The following is a 20,069-nucleotide window of genomic DNA, read 5'->3' as shown; positions in this document are numbered from 1 at the left end:
AGTTATCAGAAAGATCAGAAAGTGGGCAGCCCACTTTGTGATCTGCCCACTTTGTGATCTGCCCACTTTGTGATCTTTCTGATAACTGAAAATAGGAACTAGGCGTCGCAATTCCAAAACATTTTGACGGTGGATGAGCAAATTACGCACGGAGTGGTATCGTCGATAAACATACTTGCACCTACCGATAGTGATGTCGATTACAATGGAGGACTGCAAGGCCAGCGATGAAGAAATCCTAGCTTTGTTTGCCGATGAGTGCCATTGCTCCAGCGATAAAAGTTCACAAGCAATTTTATTAACAATTTCAGCATATATATATTTGTTTTATGAAAAAAAAAAAAACATGAAACTGTAAATAATAAATACATATTAGAAATACTCATGGCTAATATTGATTAAATAAAGCTAACATATATATTAATAAGATTTTAATCAATATTATTTTAAATTGTTTTAATAAGATTTTAAATTTATGTTTCGAAATTATTTTTTTTCCTGTTAAAAAATAGAAACCAACATTTTAAAATAAGAAAGTTGTTATGAAAGAAAAAAAGCTTGGCAATGATAACTAAGCCTAGGAACTCTAATACCATGTCTAAAAATAGGAAAATATGTGTGCTCTTTATTTAGTTGAGTGAGTGATATGTTGATACAAGGATGCCTATTTATATTGATAAGAGAAGGAGAAAGTAATAGAAAAAATGCATTGAACTAAAATATTTTTAATAAATATGATATATTCTAATAATAATGAGTATGGATTTTGAACATAAATATTAAAATTTAGTTTTAATATTTATATGGTAAAGAAAAATTCAAATAACTCTATCAATGTATATAGTTATACAAGTTATATTAAAAAAAAAGGAAAAAAAAAGTTTTATTTACCATTAATACATTCATAAAGGGAAACATGTTAAATCATAATCCAAACCAAATAATTTATTTTAAATTTACATGAATGGCACATTCCATCATATTATGAAATTATAGAAGAATTTTCACTCAATAAGTATATTTGATTCAAGCTCAAAGGGCTTGGACACTAATCCTCTAAACTTTTATGGATTTAATGTCAATGTTTGGCTTTGTACCTCAACATTTACAGTCAAATTTTATTCTTAAGAAAATCATCTCATGATTATCAATCATATCTGAGTTAAGATGAGATAATTATAGAAGAGAATATAGATGTTTTCATAATGAAGAAATTTGTTCCATGAAGATATTTTATCCATAAGTATTATAAATGGTCAAATTATATGGCATGCCTTATTTTTTCTAATTAATCTCATTCATGTTTACAAAAAGATAATACTAACCTGAAAGTTCAATATTTAATAATCTTAATTTAGTTAAACAATAATATGATATGTAAGTCATCTTCGAAGCATAAACACGTTCATCTAAATCACCAATATTTTTAATTTAAATATTTAAATGTATATAAAATCAATTCAAATATTTATAAGCTTTTTATGTATATTACATATAAAAAAGCTATCTGATTGTGATAATTCAAATTTCAAAAAACTTTATTCATTTATTAACTAAATATATATAAAAAAATTGTTCATAATTTTTTTTTCTTTTTTATTTCCATCTAATTGAAATATTACCATCATGTAATTATGTATTATATAATTATGCTAATTTTGAAGGCATAACATAATATGTTACATACATTAAATTAAAAGTCATTTACAAAAAAATATATATATATATATTTAAAATATTTCAATAAAAGCAACACTTTTTGTAGTATATTTTTGAGCCTCAAAAAATTGTAAGCATAAGAAACCGTTAAATATTCCTATCACTTATGCTTTGTGGATCATAAATAATATTCATTTTTAGAAAATTAATTATAATAAAAACTAATGAGTTATTGCTCATTAGAAAAAGATATTCAACATAGGTGGGTGAGCTATTTTGATAAACCTTTTAATGAAGTTTTTTAAATTATGTTTGATTTTAGTGATCCAATATCGTGAATAATAATAAAATATTTTTTTTTACAGTCACATGGGTAAAAAGAAATTGAGGAGGATTTATAGTAAACCAAGGTTGGGAAATAAGTAGCACGTGATGATATCCCGATTGAGGTGTGAAAATATTTAGAAGATTTAAGAGTTTCTTGGCTTACTAAACTCTTTAATATTAATTTAAAGACTAAAAGGATGCCTGAGGAGTGAAGAAAGAGAATTTTGATCCCCATTTTTAAGAATAAAGAGGATGTACAAGATTGTTCAATTTATAGAGGAATTAAGTTGATGCGCCATACTTAAAATTTATGGAAGAGGATACTTGAGCTTAGGTTATGACATGTTACACAAATTTCTCATAATCAGTTTGGATTTATGTTGAGCAAGTCTACTATGGAAGCTATACATTTATTGAGAAGTTTGATGGAGAAGTACAGAGAGAATAAAGAGGATCTACATATGACTTTTATTGATTCAGAAAAAATACTTACAATAAGGTTCCAAGGGAAATCCTTTCGAGAGTTCTAAAAAAGAATGGTGTTGATATGACTTATATTTGTGTCCTTAAGAATCTATATACTAGAGATATTACTTGTGTTCGAACAGAAGGAGGGTTGACCAAATATTCTCCTATTTTAATTGGATTACATCAGACATTGACTTTAAGCCCCATATCTTTTTGGCTTTAGTTATGGATGGTCTTGCTGGACATTTACCAGAGGATGTACCTTGGTGTATGCTTTTCGATTATGATATTTTTCTTGTAGATAAGACTAGAGAAAGAATTTAGAAAAAAACTTGAATTATGAAGGTCTATATTGGAGACTATAGACTTTCATTTGAATAGAACTAAAACTGAATACATGTAATGTAATTTTAGCAGTAGTAGCTCTAGAGACAAAATTGTAACTCTGGGTGGTCAAATCATTAAAAGGCGTGAATGTTTTAGATATCTCGGGTCTATTGTTCAAAGTGATGGTGATATAGATGTGGATGTTTTTAGTAGAATTCAAGTTAGTTGGTTGAAATGGATGAATGATTCACGTCTATTGTGTGATAGAAAAGTAATGCTTAAATCGAAAGAAAATTTTATAAGATGGTGGTGAGACCTGCAATACTATATGAAGCAACAAGTTAGCCTTTAAAAGAGAAGTATAAAACAAAGTTAAGTGTTGTCGAGATGAGAATGTCTAGGTGGATGAGTGCCTTGACACTTGGAAGCAAAGTGCAAAATGAATATATTCGTGATAGGGTTGGTGTAGTTTCAATAGCAAATAAAATTAGAGAAAATCGTCTTAAATGTTTTGGTCATATTAAATATAAATCATTTGATGATCCGATTAGGAGAGTGTATGTTTTAGATTCGACTTATGTTAAGAAAGATGAGATAGACCTAAAAAGACTTAGGCATACTATATAAAAAATAATCCTACTTAATTAAAAATAAATGAAAATATGACACAATATGATGCAATGGAGAAAAAAAAAGATTAATTTAGCAGAACCATTGTTGGGATAAAGATTTGTGGTCATCGTTGTTATTAATTTAATAAATTATTTATTAATTATAAGTTATCACTCAATTATGATAATAAAATTATTTTAAATAAAAAATAAAATAAAATCACAAACCTTTTTCTTCTCAACCTGAAACCCTTCCTCCTCACTGCCGGAAACCTTCGCCTACTTCACTTCCCGCCATCGAGCCCCAGCGATACAGTCGCGATTAGAGAAACTGGGAAGGCAACGACGGGATCACGGCGTACACAGACCCGAAATTCCCATCTTTCTCCTCCTTCCTCTCCGCTACTAAACCGGAAGGTAACTTCATTCCTTCCTTTTCGCGCGAAAGCCAGTCTCTGTTCTTCTCTTTTGAGCGCGTGAGCCGTCTCTCTTCTTCTCTCTACTGTGAGCCGTCTCACTTCTTCTCTGCTGCGAGTGTGTTTCGTTTTGGTTAGATCAGTGAAGTAGGGGAAGCTATTCTATCTTTCCCTCTTCCGCGAGGGAGTTTCATTTTGGGTTTTATTCTCTACCACAAGCTGGGATATTTGTATTGCATCCTGCAATCTCCTCACCTTTGAGCAATTTTTGTATTGTGCTGTGTTCTGGTTAGATCAGTGAAGTATTTTATCTTCTTCCATATTTTGTGATCTCAGTTTAGGGTTCGCTCGTTCGGGTACATTTTTTGATATTTTTTTATATGGGTTTATATGCTTATTTTTTCTCGAGGGTATGTTCATATTAGGGGCTGCTTGGAATAGATAATTTGATTGATGAGATTATTTTTGTTCTTGGGGGTGGATTCTAGAAATAATTTGGAATTATAGATCTATTAATATTGCGTAATTATTTATGCAAACATAGTTAGTAAGTGGAGACCGTGGGCTCGACCTGCTAGTATTTTGTTTATGTGGTGTTTTGTTTTGACATAGAATTTTGTATTCTGCCTATTGTCCCATACAAGTTCAAATGCGAGAATTCAACATTGACTCATCTTCTAGTCCAACAATAGATGCCATTGCTATAAGAAATAAGGATGCAATAACAAATGATTGTTAATATGACAATTCTTATGCGGAAAAAGCAAGAAAGAAAGCATCATCAATGTGATATGAATTCTCTATAATTAAGTTCAATGATGTGATAGAAAAAGTGCAATGTAATCATTGCAAACATAAGCTCACAAAGAGCACGCTAGCCACACAATATAAACGACATATACTTCATTTTGGAGGGAGGATTATAATTTGTAAAGGGCAAACAAAATTTATATTCAATCCAAATTGACATCAAATACGACTAATTCGATCATTCCTTGTAATGTCACTAATTGGAAGTATGATTATGCTAGAATGAGAGTTAATTTCTTACATGGTCCTCGTGCACGAGCTTCATCCAATTTCGTAGAATATTAGATGTTCAATATTGTTATGAAAACCATTAGCACTCATTATGAGAAAAAATCATTGACTATATTAAAGATTGATTGTATATTAAGTTATGAGATTGATGGAAACAAAAATATTAAAAAATTGTTAGATTTTGTCAGTAGAGTTAGTGTGATTATTGATTTGTGAAAATCATGACATGATATCCATTATATGATCTTGACATGTCATTTTGTTGATGGCGAATGAAAACTATAGAACTGATTCTTAATTTTGTTAATGTGCTCTCTCCTCATAAAGCAACTTGCATGCATGATATATTATATAAATGCATGACAGATTGGGGTATTAAAAATAAAGTTGCTACAATAATAGTCGATAATGCAACATTTAATACCTCTACAGTGAACATGTTAAAGGCGAGTTTTGAGTTTCATACAAAGCTTCCTCTAAGTGGTAAGTTATTTCTTGTGTGGTGTTGCTCATATATGTTAAACTTATTGGCACAAGATGGGGTCACAGAGATTAAATATACAATTAATATGGTTTGAGAAAGTGTTAAAAATGTTACAACTTCTCAACATCGTATAATTATGTTTAGTGTGGTAGCACAATAATTGCGCTAGCCTAGTAAGAAGTTAATTCTTGGTTGTGTTATTTGATGAAATGCTACTTATGCAATATTATCTCATGCATTAGAATTCGGAGAAGTATTCCTTATGTTTCATGATAGAGATTCTTGTTACACAACATCTGCAACTGAAGGCGATTGGACTAACTCAGGAGAACTTTGTTCATTTATTGAGGTGTTCAATCAAGCAACCTAATCAATATCATGTTACATATTTGTGTTCTTATTTTATTTAGTAAAAATATAATTTTAAATGTTTTATAATATATAATTTTTTGCATGTCAGATTCTGAGTATCCTACCTTTAATCTATTTCTATCAGAGAATTATGGTATTAAAGAGATGTTGAATGGCCACTCGCTTCGTGTTCACCAACACATTAGAGAAATAACAATAAGGATGATAGAAACAAATTATAAATTTGGGGGTAATTGTATTCGTCTCATATCAATTGTTACTGTTTTGGAACCTTAAAACAGAATGAAGATGATGAATTTTTCTTTTAACTCCATCTATAGTGAAGACATTACAAAGATGCACATTAATGATGTTCATAATAGTTAATATGAACTTTACAGGAATATATTGCTGAATACAAATTTGCTAATAATGATAAACTTTTATTAGAAGGTAAAGCAAGTATAATTCAGTGATTTATTCCTCTACTTTTCTAAAAGGGAAGTTCATCAATGGAAAAAAGAAGTATGAAACATACATTAGAACTGATTATACAATTCATTCAATTAAGTCTGAGCTTGATGTATACCTGAATGATGACGTCCTCATTGAGGATAAAACCCCCAGTTCTCATTTTAATTACTTAGATTGTTAAAAGCAAAGATTTTGACATATCATATTCTATCTAAGATGACGTGTGATATTCTTTCCATTCTTATAGTAATTGTATCTTCATAGGCCACTTTTAGTGCTGGTGGTAGAGTAATTGATCAGTATCGATCTTCTTTGGAGATGGAGACGGTGCAACATTTTATATGTGGGAGTGGTTAGTATCATAATTTTTATGGCATAAAGAGAAAGTTAAATGTGCATATCCTTGGGCTTATCAACTTAAATATTTTCTTTTTTAATATGTATTGTACAGCTTAAGGAGGAGGTAAAGGAGATATCGTTATCTTAAAGAATGACAATTAAGGGGGCTTCAAATTTTTATTATGTTATGCTATGCATTTTGAATTTTAATTTCAGTTGTAATGTAACTTGGACACTAAGATATTTTTGGAGTTTGGTGCTTGCTAAGTATGACTTTGCAAGGCTACAAACATTTCAGCATTTCATCTTATAATTTTACTTATATTTCATTTATTGTTGCTTATATCTTTGGGAAAGTTGGTGTTGAAGGTGATATTTCATTTTATGCTTGAAGCATATAATATTTTTTTGATATAGCCTATTCATTCTTTTCACATATAATGACAATTGCAATTGCTTGAACAGATACTATTTTCCTGATTTAGCTTATTCTTTCAATTCATATATAATGATATTTATTGTTGCTTGAACATATATTATTTACTTGATTTAGCCTATTCATTCTTTTGAGCTAATAATGAAATCCAACCTTATAAAGCTTGTTATAAGGAGGTTTTTGTGGTGGTTGGATTAACCCCTTTTTGATATCTCAAGCGAAAGTAAGTGCGGCTATGTTGGCTATTACGGTATGCTCTACTTGTATGCTATATTTTATCAACTTGAAATTTAGAATGCTTATGCTTGTTTCTGTCATGGATTTGATAGCTTTAGATTGAGTCCATCATTTAAAATATATAGCCTGGATTATTTGAGCTCAGTTGTCTGCCAAAATTGCTTCATTTTAAAATATGTAGCAAAATATCATACAAGTTGTAGCTACTGAAAGGGGGGAAGTTTTTACTTTGTGGAATCAAAATATCATACAAAAAGGTATCAGAGATCTCTAATTGCATCTGTTTTTAATCGTAAAAGCCATTTTGTTTCATTTGAGCGTCCTCTATAACCTTTTTTAATCCAAAATTGTTTCAACGAACCATCTTTGTATGTCCTCTGCAAGCTGTTCCTACTTAGGATATGTATAGCTTTGCTGCAAATTATACTAATTTTATTAGTTTTCTTACTGAATCTCTTTATGTAGCTATTTGAATTCAGAACAATGAAAATTTCTTATTTTTCAAACTTTTTAGTTATAATCCATCATTTCATTAGATGTAGATAGGAACCTTTTCGCAGTGTGTAGGATGAAAGTTTAATCCATAATATATCATAAATTTATGATTAATATACAAAGTTATATTCATGCACAAAGTAGTATTATGTTTCTAAATATTACACATCTCAAGCAATAAAACATAATTAATCATCTAATATTTTAACAATAATATTATTGTTAAAATAGTAGAGAAATGAAAAAGAAAGAGCTTAAACTATTAAAATTATATGAACATTTCGCACAAACATAGATAAGATAAAATAAAAACTTAGAAAATAAGATATTTTTACGTGAAAATTTTGGGAAATAGTAAAAATCACAAAAGTTGATCTAGTCCATTTATTCTACCAACATGGCTTAAATAGTGAAAAACGAAAGAACTTTGAGGTGTTGGAGATATCATTAAGAGACAGTTGATGGTTTACTCAGTCATTCTCATTATAAAAGGGTAATTGACAGCTGCAAAGATAAACTTTCACATTGATATCGATGATATATATTGGTCATTAATATTAATGTATAATAAACATCAAACTTATTAACAATGTTAATGGAATAAGTTGGTATTGTTGGTGACAAAAGACATAAACCTTAATTGTAATAAAAGTGTTTGGTTTGGAGTCGATGGAAAGTGTCAATATCGTTAATGCTAATGTGTGTTGGTCTTAGTTACGATAACTAAAATATGAGGTTGGAGTTGACCATTAATGATATGTTTAATCATTCACCCTATACATGAAAAAATTAGGAATCATGAATGATGGCCTCAACATTTGTTGTCAAAGGTAAGTGTGGGTCTTATTAATGTTAACAACAACATCGATAATGGTTATTGACCATGTTAGTGATATTGATAGCAGATGTAGTGTTATCAATGACAGAGAGTGTTAATCTTGATAATAAAATGTGTTAGTTTTAGAGACAAATTTGGGCATCAACTTTATTGTTGATTATAAATAACTTCATTAACAAATACAAGCATTAAAATTAGGGTCAACGACATCCGTCAAGCTTATCAACAAAGATGAGTGTCAATGTTAATGTTGATAACAGACATCACCTCTATTGATCATGATTAATATTAAATTTATCATTAACAACATGTATCAATCTTATTAGTGATGGTGGACATAAATGTTAGTGGCACTGATTGACATCGACAATGTTTACAGTGAGAGTTAATTTTCTAGGAAAAGATTTATATCTTTGCAGTTGTTGTCACAAAGAATCAACATTATTTCTAACAATGAGAGATAACTTTATTAGCGTGATGAACTTCAATGCCGGTGATAATGAAAGATGTTAACTTTATTGTATCATTGTTATTGTTATTGAACAACAAGTGTTAGCATTAACCCATATATTGAGTTTTAATATTGTTGTTGGTGAAGGTTCTTGATCATGCTGGCAACGTAAGTGTCGATGTTGAACATTATTATTGAAGGTGAAGACAAATATTGATTATACTGGTGATTGTATGCATGAGCCATATTGGTGTCTTAAGAGTAATAATCTTATTAGCTATGATAGATCATATTCCTGTTGAATATTAACGAGCGAGGGCGTTGGTTTTAATGTCGATAATAGATGTCAACCTTGATGTTGATAAGGGTGTCCGTTTTGGCGTTGACGAATATTTTAGCTTTGATATTGACGGTGAATGTTAGCCTTAATGTCAATGACAATTTTCAGCTTTGTTAGCATTGGTACATGTTATCTGTTGTGATAATGATGCATATTAATGAAAGTTGACAATATTTAATAGATGTCGACAAGCAAAGGTATATATTATCTCATTTAAAATTACTCTTAAGCCATCATCATAACCTTCTAAATTATATAGAAGCAAGGATTATTTCTAGATTTTTTAAGAGGGCATTTTAGTCATTTTAATTGAAAATCAGAACACTCTATTAGATAATACAAATTGATCCCCTTTGATCACATTATATTTTATAGACATTATGTTGTCAAAATGATATAAAAAATAAGTGATTTTGAGCTCTTTGTGTTTTCTTGTTAAATTGTTAATTCCATAAGCATGCAATGTTTGAAAAATATTTGATCATTATAATAATAAAATTCAAATGATGACATGATCTCTAGTAAATGTACAATAATCACACAATTTAATTAAAATAGATAAAAATCATACATCGATAATAAATTATTCCGTTATAATTCACTAATTAATCCCTAGGATATACTTTGCCTCAAATCCTTAGAAGAATAAAAGAACGAAAAAGAAAGAACAGAGACGAGATTATTTGAAGTTGACTGAGGTAACAATAACAATCTTTAACGAACCTATTCCTCGTTGGCAACCTAATTGTTAACCAAATCTGTGGCGATAAGATGAAGGAGGGTAGGTAGAAATTTGAAGAGAAGACTAAGATTGTAATGACTCAAGTGTTTGTTTAGATTTCATCATAAATTGCATAAATGACTCGACTCCCCAAATGCTCGTTTACTTTATCATTTAAAATCAAAATTATTTAATCTCTTAAATTGTAAGCACAACTCTGCTCATAATTTGACTTAAATTTATATAATTATGCTCAAGCTCAAACTCAAATTTTATTCATTAATTAAGCTCAAGCTCAAATAAGTGTTGACCCAACATCTTCCATCGACATTGGCATTGACACTCCTTGCAACTAATAAAGTTGACTCTCATTGTCACAATCAATGCCCGTTCATCAAATATTTCTCACAACCCTAAGTTAGTTCCATCTAAAGCATTGTGCTAATATGCTTTTATAAGTATATGCATTCATCAACTTCTCAGATTCCAGTAGTCGACATGCTTTTTTGGAGGCAGAAAGAAACCAATAGGAATTTATACTCCTTAAAAAGAAAAATAAAGGAAAAAAAAATCTAGTTCTGGATAAAATTTCACATAAAAAGGTTATATAATGTCTTAATCTCAGATCAATTTCTTAATTCCTACAGAACGTCCATCGGAAAAGAAAGTTCCCAAAATAAAATGAAAACAAAATAAAATTAATGAAAATTGATTCAATTACAAAAAACGAAAACTATGTATACAATAAATAACACTTTCTTAAAATTTTTCTTTTTCGCTATCTTAATTCGTCTTTTAAATTCATGCAAATAAATCCTAGCAAAAAACACTTAAATTAATCAAATAATATATAAATATATAATATGCACAAAGTTAACAGTAATTCCAACTCCGAACATGGAGTGAACCACAACTTTTTACCTATCAAATTTAGCAATTCTAACTCTGAATAAGATAGAGAGTGATATTAGATAGAATCACTGTTATCAGAAGCAAAACTCTCCGGAGAAGTAAGGATATCTAGTCAAATGAGCCTTATCGAGCCTCTAAAACTCATTTGGTTAAACGAGCTTCTTATCAAGGTTCTTCTTAAGCCTTAACTAACTTATAAACAATCAGGTTGTCGAGCTCCAAAATAATGATCATTTAAGTTTTAAATGACAAATTATTGAATGAATTAGTGAACAAACATCTTAATGTGAATAAGCAAGTAGTGGAAACAAATGTTCGTTAGTAAACTCGCATCGAGCTCGAGTGGATCTTGATGTTTCAGACAAACAAGCTCGAGCTCGAGCAAGCTCAAGTTAGGCTCAGTTAAGTTTATTTGCAACCCTAATATAAATGAGTTGGATGAGTGCTTCGAATTGTGATGATCCTCTGTTTCTTTTCTTCCGATAACGACAACTCTATCTAATATCACTTCTACCTTGTTCGAAGTTGGAACTGTTGAGTTTGATAGGTAAACCGTGATTTACTCTATTCAGAGTTGGAATTGCTGTGTCATTCGGTTACCTTTGTGCACATTATGCGCTTCTTTATTATTTGATTTATTTGAGTGTTTTTGCTGGTCTTAATTTGCATGAATTTTGAAGAAGAATTGAGATAGAAAATGATAAATTTTTTAGGAAAATATTTGTGTATTTTATTCGTGGTTTTTTTTTTGTTTTTTGTTTTTTTTTTGTAATTGTATCATTTTTCACAATTTTATTCCATTTTTCATTTTACTTCATGAACTTTTTTTTTCTGATAGAAGTTCTATATAAACTATAAAACCGACCTGAGATCAAGACGCCATTCAATTTTTTTGTGTGAAATATCCAAAACTAGATTTTTCTTTATTTTTTTCAAGGAGTATAAATTCTCTCGTTTTTGTTGCTTCCAAAAGACACGATGACTGGATAGAATCTAGGAAATTGACGAATGTATATTCTTGTAACAATATCTTAACACATTTTCTTAAATAAAATGAACTTAGAATTTTATTAGCGGGAAGGAGTGTCGATGGAAGGTATTAAGTCAAAATTTGAGTTTGAGCTCAAACATAATTATACAAGTTCAAGTCAACTCATGAGTTGAGTTGTGCTTACCATTAAATAATTAAATAAACGTGCATTTGGAGAGTTAAGTCATTTATGCGATTTATGGTGAAATCTGAGCTAACTCTTAAATCATTACAATCTTACTCCCATGTTTGCCTTTCTCTCCCCTCCTTCCTCTCTTCAACTTTTGCCTCCACTCCTTTCTCCATTTCTTATCGTTACAGTTGCTGCCAACAGTTAGGTCGTCGACATGTGATAGCTTTGTTGAAGAGTTTTATTGTTACCTCAGTTATTTTCTAATAACCCCTCACCACTTTCTCCTTTCTTTTTCATTCTTTCATTCTACTCGAGATTGGAGACAAAATATGATATATGCATTAACTTTTGAATAACATAATAATTTATTTTTGATGTATGATTCTTATTTTTTAATTGAATTATACGATTGTTGTTGATTTGCTAGAGATCATGTTATCATCTTGAATGTTATTATTTGGAGATATCTTTCTATGTTTATTGATGGGGATCAACTTTCACCTAAATTTGGAATCAGTGTGATAGAATTTTTTTTCTCTAATTTATTGTTTGATGAAGAGCTTAGTGAGATTTCCCCACTTAGTGGAATAAAGGCTTGTTTTTGTTTTTGTTGTTTTGTTTGATGAAGAGTATTTGAACTAGTCTTTCATAATTTATTTTGGGGCCATCTAAATTCCATTTTAAACAAATTTATCATCGAAACAAGTGTTTCAATGAGATAAACTTAACAATTCTAAGAACTCTATCCATCGTCGACTATCGTTTATTGCCACTAAGGAAAATCTTTGTCAATATCAATAAAGTCGATAGTTGTCATTGACATTAAGACTGACATTCACTGATAATATCAAAACTAATACTCAACACCATAATTGACACCCTCCATTAATAGTAAGGTTGGTGTCCGTTATTGACATTAAGGCTAACACCCACACTCATTAATATTCAACAATAATGTTATATATCGTTGCTGACAAAATTATTGCTTGTGGATACTAACAGGACCCATAAAATAATCAGTAATATGGTCAATACTTTTCTTCACCATCAATGATAATGTTCATCATCATCACTTGTTGTCTCTAATATAATCAACACCTTTCACAGACACCAATATTAAGACTCAATGTCTGCACAAATACTGACACATTGTTCCATAACATTAACAATTATCATTGTCAATAAGACTAAAATTTATTGTTGTCGCTGACATTGATGCTCCTTGTGTTAATAAAGTTAACTCTTTTTTGGTGACAACATCAACATAAATATAATCTTGTCTTATAATGTTAACTCACAATCAATATTGTTGATGTCAATTATCGCCACCGATGTTGATGTCCACCGTCACTAATAAGGTTGATTTTTGTCGTTACTGATAATGTTGATGCTAACGATGATCAATAAGGGTGCTGCTCATTATCGACGCTAATATTGACACTCATCTTTCTGAATAAGGTTGATAGACATAATTAACCCTAATCTTAACGCTTGGCTTTACTAATAAGGTTGGCATTTATCATCAAAAATAAGGTCAATACCCAACATTGTCTCTAAATCGGACACCTATAATTGTTATCAAGGTTGATACTCTCTGTTATTGATAACATTACACTTGCTATCAACATCACCAATATGGTCAACAACTATCATCGATGTCGGTGCTTACATTAAAAAAATAATGCTCACCTTTGACATCAAATGCTGGAGCTAACATTCACTATTCTGAATCTTCTCATGTATAATGTGAATGATTGGGTATATCATTAATTGTCAACTTTAACCCTATATTTTAGTTATCGTGAATACGACTGACATGGGTTACCACCAACGAAACCAACACTTTCCATCGATTTCAACCCCACAAATTTTATCATTTTTAAAATTGATATTTTTTGTCACCAAAAATACCAATTTTTTCATTGACATATTGTTAGTAAGGTTAGTGCTTGTTATTAGCACTAATATTGATAACCAATACATATCATCGATAACATTATCAAGACTTGCATTTGCAGCTGACTATCTCTCTTTTATAACGATAGCGGCCGAGCAAACCACCAAGTATCTCTTGATTATAACTCCAGTGCCTCAAAATTCTTTCATTTTTTGTCATTGGCAACTTCCATCATTCGTGTTTATGATATTGTCAACGAGTTCTCTAGTTAAGAACACATTCTTTGTGGCATGTAAGTCATGGTAGTAGAATGGACTAAATCAAATCTTGTGATTCTTTCTATTTTTAAAATTTTTCACGTAAAAATATCTGATCATCTAAATTTTTAATTCATCTTATCTATGTTTGTGCCGGATTTTCATATAATTTTAATATTTTAAGTTCTTTCTTTATCTTTTACTCTAATACTTTGATAATACTGCTATTTTTAGAATATTAGATGATTAATTATATTTTGCTATTTGAAATATGTTATATTTAGGAACATAATACTAATTTGCATACAAATATAGTTTTGTATATTAATCATAGAGATATGATAGTTTATGGATTAACCTTTCATCTTACCCATTGTGGAAAAACCTATTTACATCTAATGAAATCATGGAATTAAAAATGATTACTGTTTCTTAAACATGATTTTTAACTCCGAACAACCAAATGAGTCCTCAGAAACGAAGTTTTGCTGAAACTGGTAACGAAACATATATTATATATATTCAAGGCTGGTCTCTCTCTATTCCCACTTTCTTACATTCACCACTTGCATCAGCTTGCCACTTCCATCGATCCATCCGGCACAGCATTCGAGTTCCTGATTTATTAACCAAGAGGGAATTCTCTTAAAGTTCCTATTGCGAGGCGCTGGTAAAAATTTCATCATCATGAGTAAGTTCTTGTTGGGAGACAATTTGTGCAAATACCCCTTAGCTAAGTGGCAGAATCATAAGCTGAATACAAGAATACATTGCACATAAAATGTAAATTTAGTGGGTGCAATCGAAATGCTAGGATTGCTGAGAACTTCCTTATCTTTTTTGAATGGAAGTATCTGTCTTCACCAATTTATTTTTCATTTTCAAAAAAGATGGAAGAAGCCAGTTGATTCAGCACAAACACGCCTGGAAAACAGGACAAGAGATCCTCAGCTTGACAAACTTCTGAAACAGATCAAAAAGTTAAAGTTGATTTTACGGTTGCATGAATTGATGTCACGAAGGACAACTTCCCACACCTCTCTTCAACTTGTTTCTCGATGGACTAATATTGTTGGGTTGAATGTGGGAATTGGAGTATTCATTCAAAAACACCCTCGTATTTTTGAGGTTTATACTCATCCTGTTAAAAGGCATCTTTGCTGTAGGATTAGCCAAGAGATGTTAAATTTGATTGAAGAGGAAGCTCTGGTCCTTAACCAATCTGAAATGGTTGCTGTGCAACGTTTAAAGAAGCTTCTTATGATGTCTAAGAATGGCAGGCTGCACGCCCATTCTTTATGGCTTGTAAGAACAGAATTTGGGTTACCTGATGATTTCAGAGCGTCAATTATCAGCAAATATCCTGAAGCTTTCAGATTAGTTCAACCTGATACTGTAGAGTTAGTTGATAAAGATGACAATCTTACTACTGCTGATATCGAGAAATGGAGGGAGAGCGAGTATAAGGAAAAATGGCTAAGTGAATATGAAACCAGGTATGCTTTCCCAATTCAATTTCCAACGGGTTTTAAGATTGAGAAGGGTGACAGAGAAAACCTTAAAACTTGGCAAAGACTGGCTTACCTTAAGCCTTATGATCATAATGAAGCCAATTGTGGTGGGATTGAGCGCTTTGAGAAACGTGCTGTCGGTATTCTTCATGAATTCTTAAGCATGACCGTGGAGAAGATGGTTGATATTGAAAGATTAGCTCACTTCAGAAAGGATTTCAATATGACCGTTAATCTTAGAGAGCTTCTTCTGAAACATCCTGGGATTTTTTACATTTCAAATAAAGGAAATTCACTGACTGTTTTTCTAAGAGGAAAATATGCCAAAAATTTTTTGTTGGAGCCTAATCCCATATATCTAGTTCGGCGAAAAATGTTGGATCTTGTTTTGTTGCAGTGCAGATTTTCTAAGAGGGAACAGCCTTTGAAGGAGCTAAACTTATGACTAGTTGAGCTGCATTGAATTTATATCTTTCTTAGGATGTTCGGAAAATTTTTATTTCTAGATTTTTAATGATGTGTGTAACTAATTAATTTGTTCTGGCTTTGAAGAAAAGTTTTATTGATTGCTGATGGGGTGTGCAAAGTAATCTATTTTACCTTTTTTTTAACATAGATATTTACATGAGCTCTAACCTATGTTGGGTAGGGTACCTTTCAAAAGATTGCTAATTGATCCAAGTTGCTGATGATTTACTGAGTATGTTGGAGCCAGCGTCTGAGCGGGTCAAATTTAGGAAAGCATTTGTATTGTTTAGCTTAGGATTTGTTTGGAATAGTTTTCTGTCTGTTTTACATTTTAGACTGCCATCACTACTCAGTTTAGGGAATTATTTTCTTTTCTAGAAATTTTTTAATGGGAAGTTTTATTCAAAATTAGCTATTAAAGTATCGTGCATGTAAGAAAATTGTAGTCTCGTTTTTTTTTTAAATAGATATATTTAGGATTCTCATTGCAGATACAATCACTCCTAACAGGCCCTTAGTTCATTAAGCAATTGAGCCAACATTTATGTTTGTTTTCGGCTTGTTAATTTATCAAGCTGAATACAAGCTACTTACAAATATAAAGTTTATTTGAAAGTCATATATGAATTATATTATATATCAATGTGAAATTAGGTTGGACGTCAGATCAGATGGAGTCATTTAAAGTTAAATGATTTCATAGGGTTGAACAGGCTGAAGATATAAATATTTAAATTATTTTAATATAATTTACATATTATTATATTATGTCAAATTAAATTGTCCTGCACTTATAGTATGTGATAATCAAATTATAATTGACGTAGTGACAAATCTTAATTTTTTATAAGAGAATCAAACGGATGGCTCCATCAAACTCATGCCAATCCAGACCTCAGCACCAACTAGCAAGCCGCTATGCATCAGACCTTTATCAATGCGGCTATAAAAAATAATTGTAGTCCATATTGAGGGGAAAGTATTACAAATTAGTTTTACCCCCACACGGCAGCAACATCAGTGGGCATTCAACCATGAAATTTAGTTTACGAATCTAGCAACTAATTTTTTTTATATTTAGATGTATGCCATTGAAAGTCTTAATAAAAAAATTAAAAAAAAAAACATTACCTTCAGTATCTATATTGATACGCCTTCAACAAGTTTCAATCATCCGGCACAAGTGTAGCGGAAGGGCACAAATCTCGATGCGAATCTTCTTGCAACAAATATTCAAATTGATAGAGAAAGTCCCAATGAAGAACCAAAGCTTCCAATATTTGATTTTGGTCTAATTATTGCGTGCGGAGAGCGCACCAGAGCTGCGTGCGCTCTCCGATCACAACCGCACATCACGGCTGTGATCGGAGATCGCACGCAGCTCTGTGTGCACTCTCCACACACAATAATCACTCTTGATTTTTGTTTCAAGTCCCAGAAGCCGAAACTTCCATGTCAAGCCAAACTGGACCTCAAACTCCATTCAGGCTGAGTTTGAAAGAAAAGACAGACAAACAACCCCAAAGACCCACACGCAATAATCACTCTTGATTTTGTTTTCAAGACCCAAGACCGCAACTTGTCATTTATTGGCTAAGACTCTTTTTGAGCCTATAAATAGGGGCCTGAAAGAGAGGGTGGAGGTGCGGCGATGCGGCGAGACAACCAGTTGCGGCAGCGTGATGGAGCACCCCGTTGCGGCAGGGCATCTCGTTGCTGCGGTGCGGCGAGACAATCCGTTGCTGCTGTGCGACGAGGCGTCGCAGTGTGGCAACCCATTGTGGCGGTGCTTGTGGCGGTGCGGCGTGGCAGCGCGGTGAGGCAAACTGTTGCGGCGTCGCAACAGGGTAACCCGTAGCGGCGGTGCGACGCGGCGGCGCGACAGGGCAACCCATGGTGGGGCAACGTGTTGCGGTGACGTTCTGCGATGGGACGACGCGTTGTAATAATGCGTTGTGATGACGTGATGCATTGCGACGATGTGTTCTGGCGTGATGACGCGTTGGGGCGATGCGTTACAATGACGCGTTACAGCGACGCGTTGGGTCGCGACAACGTGTTGTGGCAGTGCTTCAGAGCGACGTGTTGCAGCACAGCGACGTGCTGTGACAGTGTGTCGCAGCGACGTGTTGGGCGATGTATCGCAGTGGCTTGATGCATTGGATGTCCAATGTCATGTAAGAAGGTTACCATGGGAGGAAGTCTAGAGAAAATGCGGCGTCGCCTACTGAGAGGGTGCGGCGAAATCGTGCGGAAGAGAGGGGCTGAGCGGGGCTGACCTAGCGAAACTAGGGCACAAAATTGGGTATAGAGGCTAGGGCTATCAAAATTGCTCATTGTCCTCCAACACCTCTTGTTCCGCTCGTTAAAATGTGTTCGACCCGTTTTGACTTGAAATAGAACTCATTAATTACATGTATTGTTGGGTGATATTTTTAAAAAAATTAATTAATTATATGTTTACAAAGATTTATAATCAATTAAAAATATATAATAAAATTTATTAAATTATATTTAAATAATATTTTAATATAAACAATAATTTTTAAATCTTATCCCAACTCTTAACATCTTATGAATACTTAATTAGGGTTGTCAAAATGCTTCTTTATTCGTAAACAGCTCGTATTCGGCTGGCTAAGCAAACGAGCCGAACACGAACACACTTTTTGAGCTTGAAATATAAACGAGCCGAACTCTAGCTGTGCTTTGGCTCTCTCGTGTTCAGCTCGTTTACACCCCCAGAAATGGCGAAGGGTCTGTGATTTATTTTAATTTTTATTTAAATTAATTTTATTAATTTAATTGAGTAATAATTTATGATTAATAAATAGATTCTTAAATTAATAACAAAAACAAAAACATCTTTATCCCACTAATTGGGGTCAGCTCGAGTAATACTTTTTTCTCCATTGCATCCAATTGAGTGTCATATTTTCATTTAAATCTAATAAAATAAAATTATTTTTGTATGGTACGCCTATGTCTTTCTAGGTCTACCTCTTTCTTTCTTAACACAAGTCAAATCTAAAATATTCACTCTCCAAATCAGATCGTCAGATGGTCGATGTTTCATGTGACCAAACCATTTAAGACGACTCTCTCTGTTTGTTATTTGAGCTACTCTAAGCCTATCAAGAATATATTCATTTTGCATTTTGCCTCCAAGTGTCAAGCCACTCATCCAACTAGGCATTCTCATCTTGGCAACACTTGACTTTGTTTTATGATTCTCTTCTAAAGGCCAACTTTTTGCAACATAGAGCATTGCAGGTCTCACTACCATCTTATAACATTTTCTTTCAATCGAAGTGTTACTTTTCCCCATCTATATCACCATCCCTTTGAAAAATAGACCTGAGATATTTAAAGCATTCACGCTTTTTAATCATTAGATTACTCAACTTACAACTCTGCCACTAGAGCTGCTACTACTAAAATTACATTACCTGCATTTAGTTTTAGTTCTACTCAAACAAAAGCCTTTAGATTCCAATGTAGACCTCCATAATTCAAGTTTTTTTTCTGAACTTTTCTCAAGTCTTATCCACCATAAGGATATCATAACCAAAAAGCATACACCAAGGTACATCCTCTTGTAAATGTCCAACAAGAGCATCTGCAAGTAAAGCAAAAAAGTTCCGGGCTTAAAGTCCATCCTTGATGTAATCCAACTGAAAGAGGAAAACATTTGGTCAACCCTCTTGTTCGAACATAAGTAATAGCTCTATTATGTATATCTTTAAGGATTTGAATATAAGTTATATCAACTCCTTTCTTCTCTAGAACTCTCTAAAAAAATTCTCTTGAAACCTTATTTTAAGCTTTTTCTAAATAAAAAAAGTC

General features: G+C 32.0%; 1 protein-coding gene across 4 annotated transcripts; it reads left to right on the top strand.

The window, feature by feature from the left end:
• Window positions 1–3,635: 3,635 nt before the first annotated feature.
• On the top strand, window positions 3,636–16,329 carry LOC110029701 (protein ROOT PRIMORDIUM DEFECTIVE 1). 4 transcript variants are annotated; one of them, XM_020732119.1, is made up of 3 exons: window positions 3,636–3,809; window positions 14,820–14,935; window positions 15,135–16,329. In XM_020732119.1, exon 3 carries the CDS (start codon window positions 15,256–15,258, stop codon window positions 16,198–16,200), a length of 945 nt encoding a protein of 314 aa, XP_020587778.1. In that variant the 5' UTR covers window positions 3,636–3,809; window positions 14,820–14,935; window positions 15,135–15,255; the 3' UTR covers window positions 16,201–16,329. The 4 variants fall into 4 exon arrangements, with proteins under 4 accessions (XP_020587778.1, XP_020587779.1, XP_020587775.1 ...); XM_020732120.1 differs by lacking the exon at window positions 14,820–14,935; XM_020732116.1 differs by having other exon boundaries at window positions 14,820–16,329.
• Window positions 16,330–20,069: the final 3,740 nt, after the last annotated feature.

The sequence above is a fragment of the Phalaenopsis equestris genome, unplaced genomic scaffold (assembly GCF_001263595.1).
Source record: "Phalaenopsis equestris unplaced genomic scaffold, ASM126359v1 Scaffold000600, whole genome shotgun sequence".
In the NCBI taxonomy this organism is placed as follows: Eukaryota; Viridiplantae; Streptophyta; class Magnoliopsida; order Asparagales; family Orchidaceae; genus Phalaenopsis; species Phalaenopsis equestris.
Note: the sequence above shows the minus strand (reverse complement) of the source record. Positions and strands in the feature narration are given on the sequence as shown.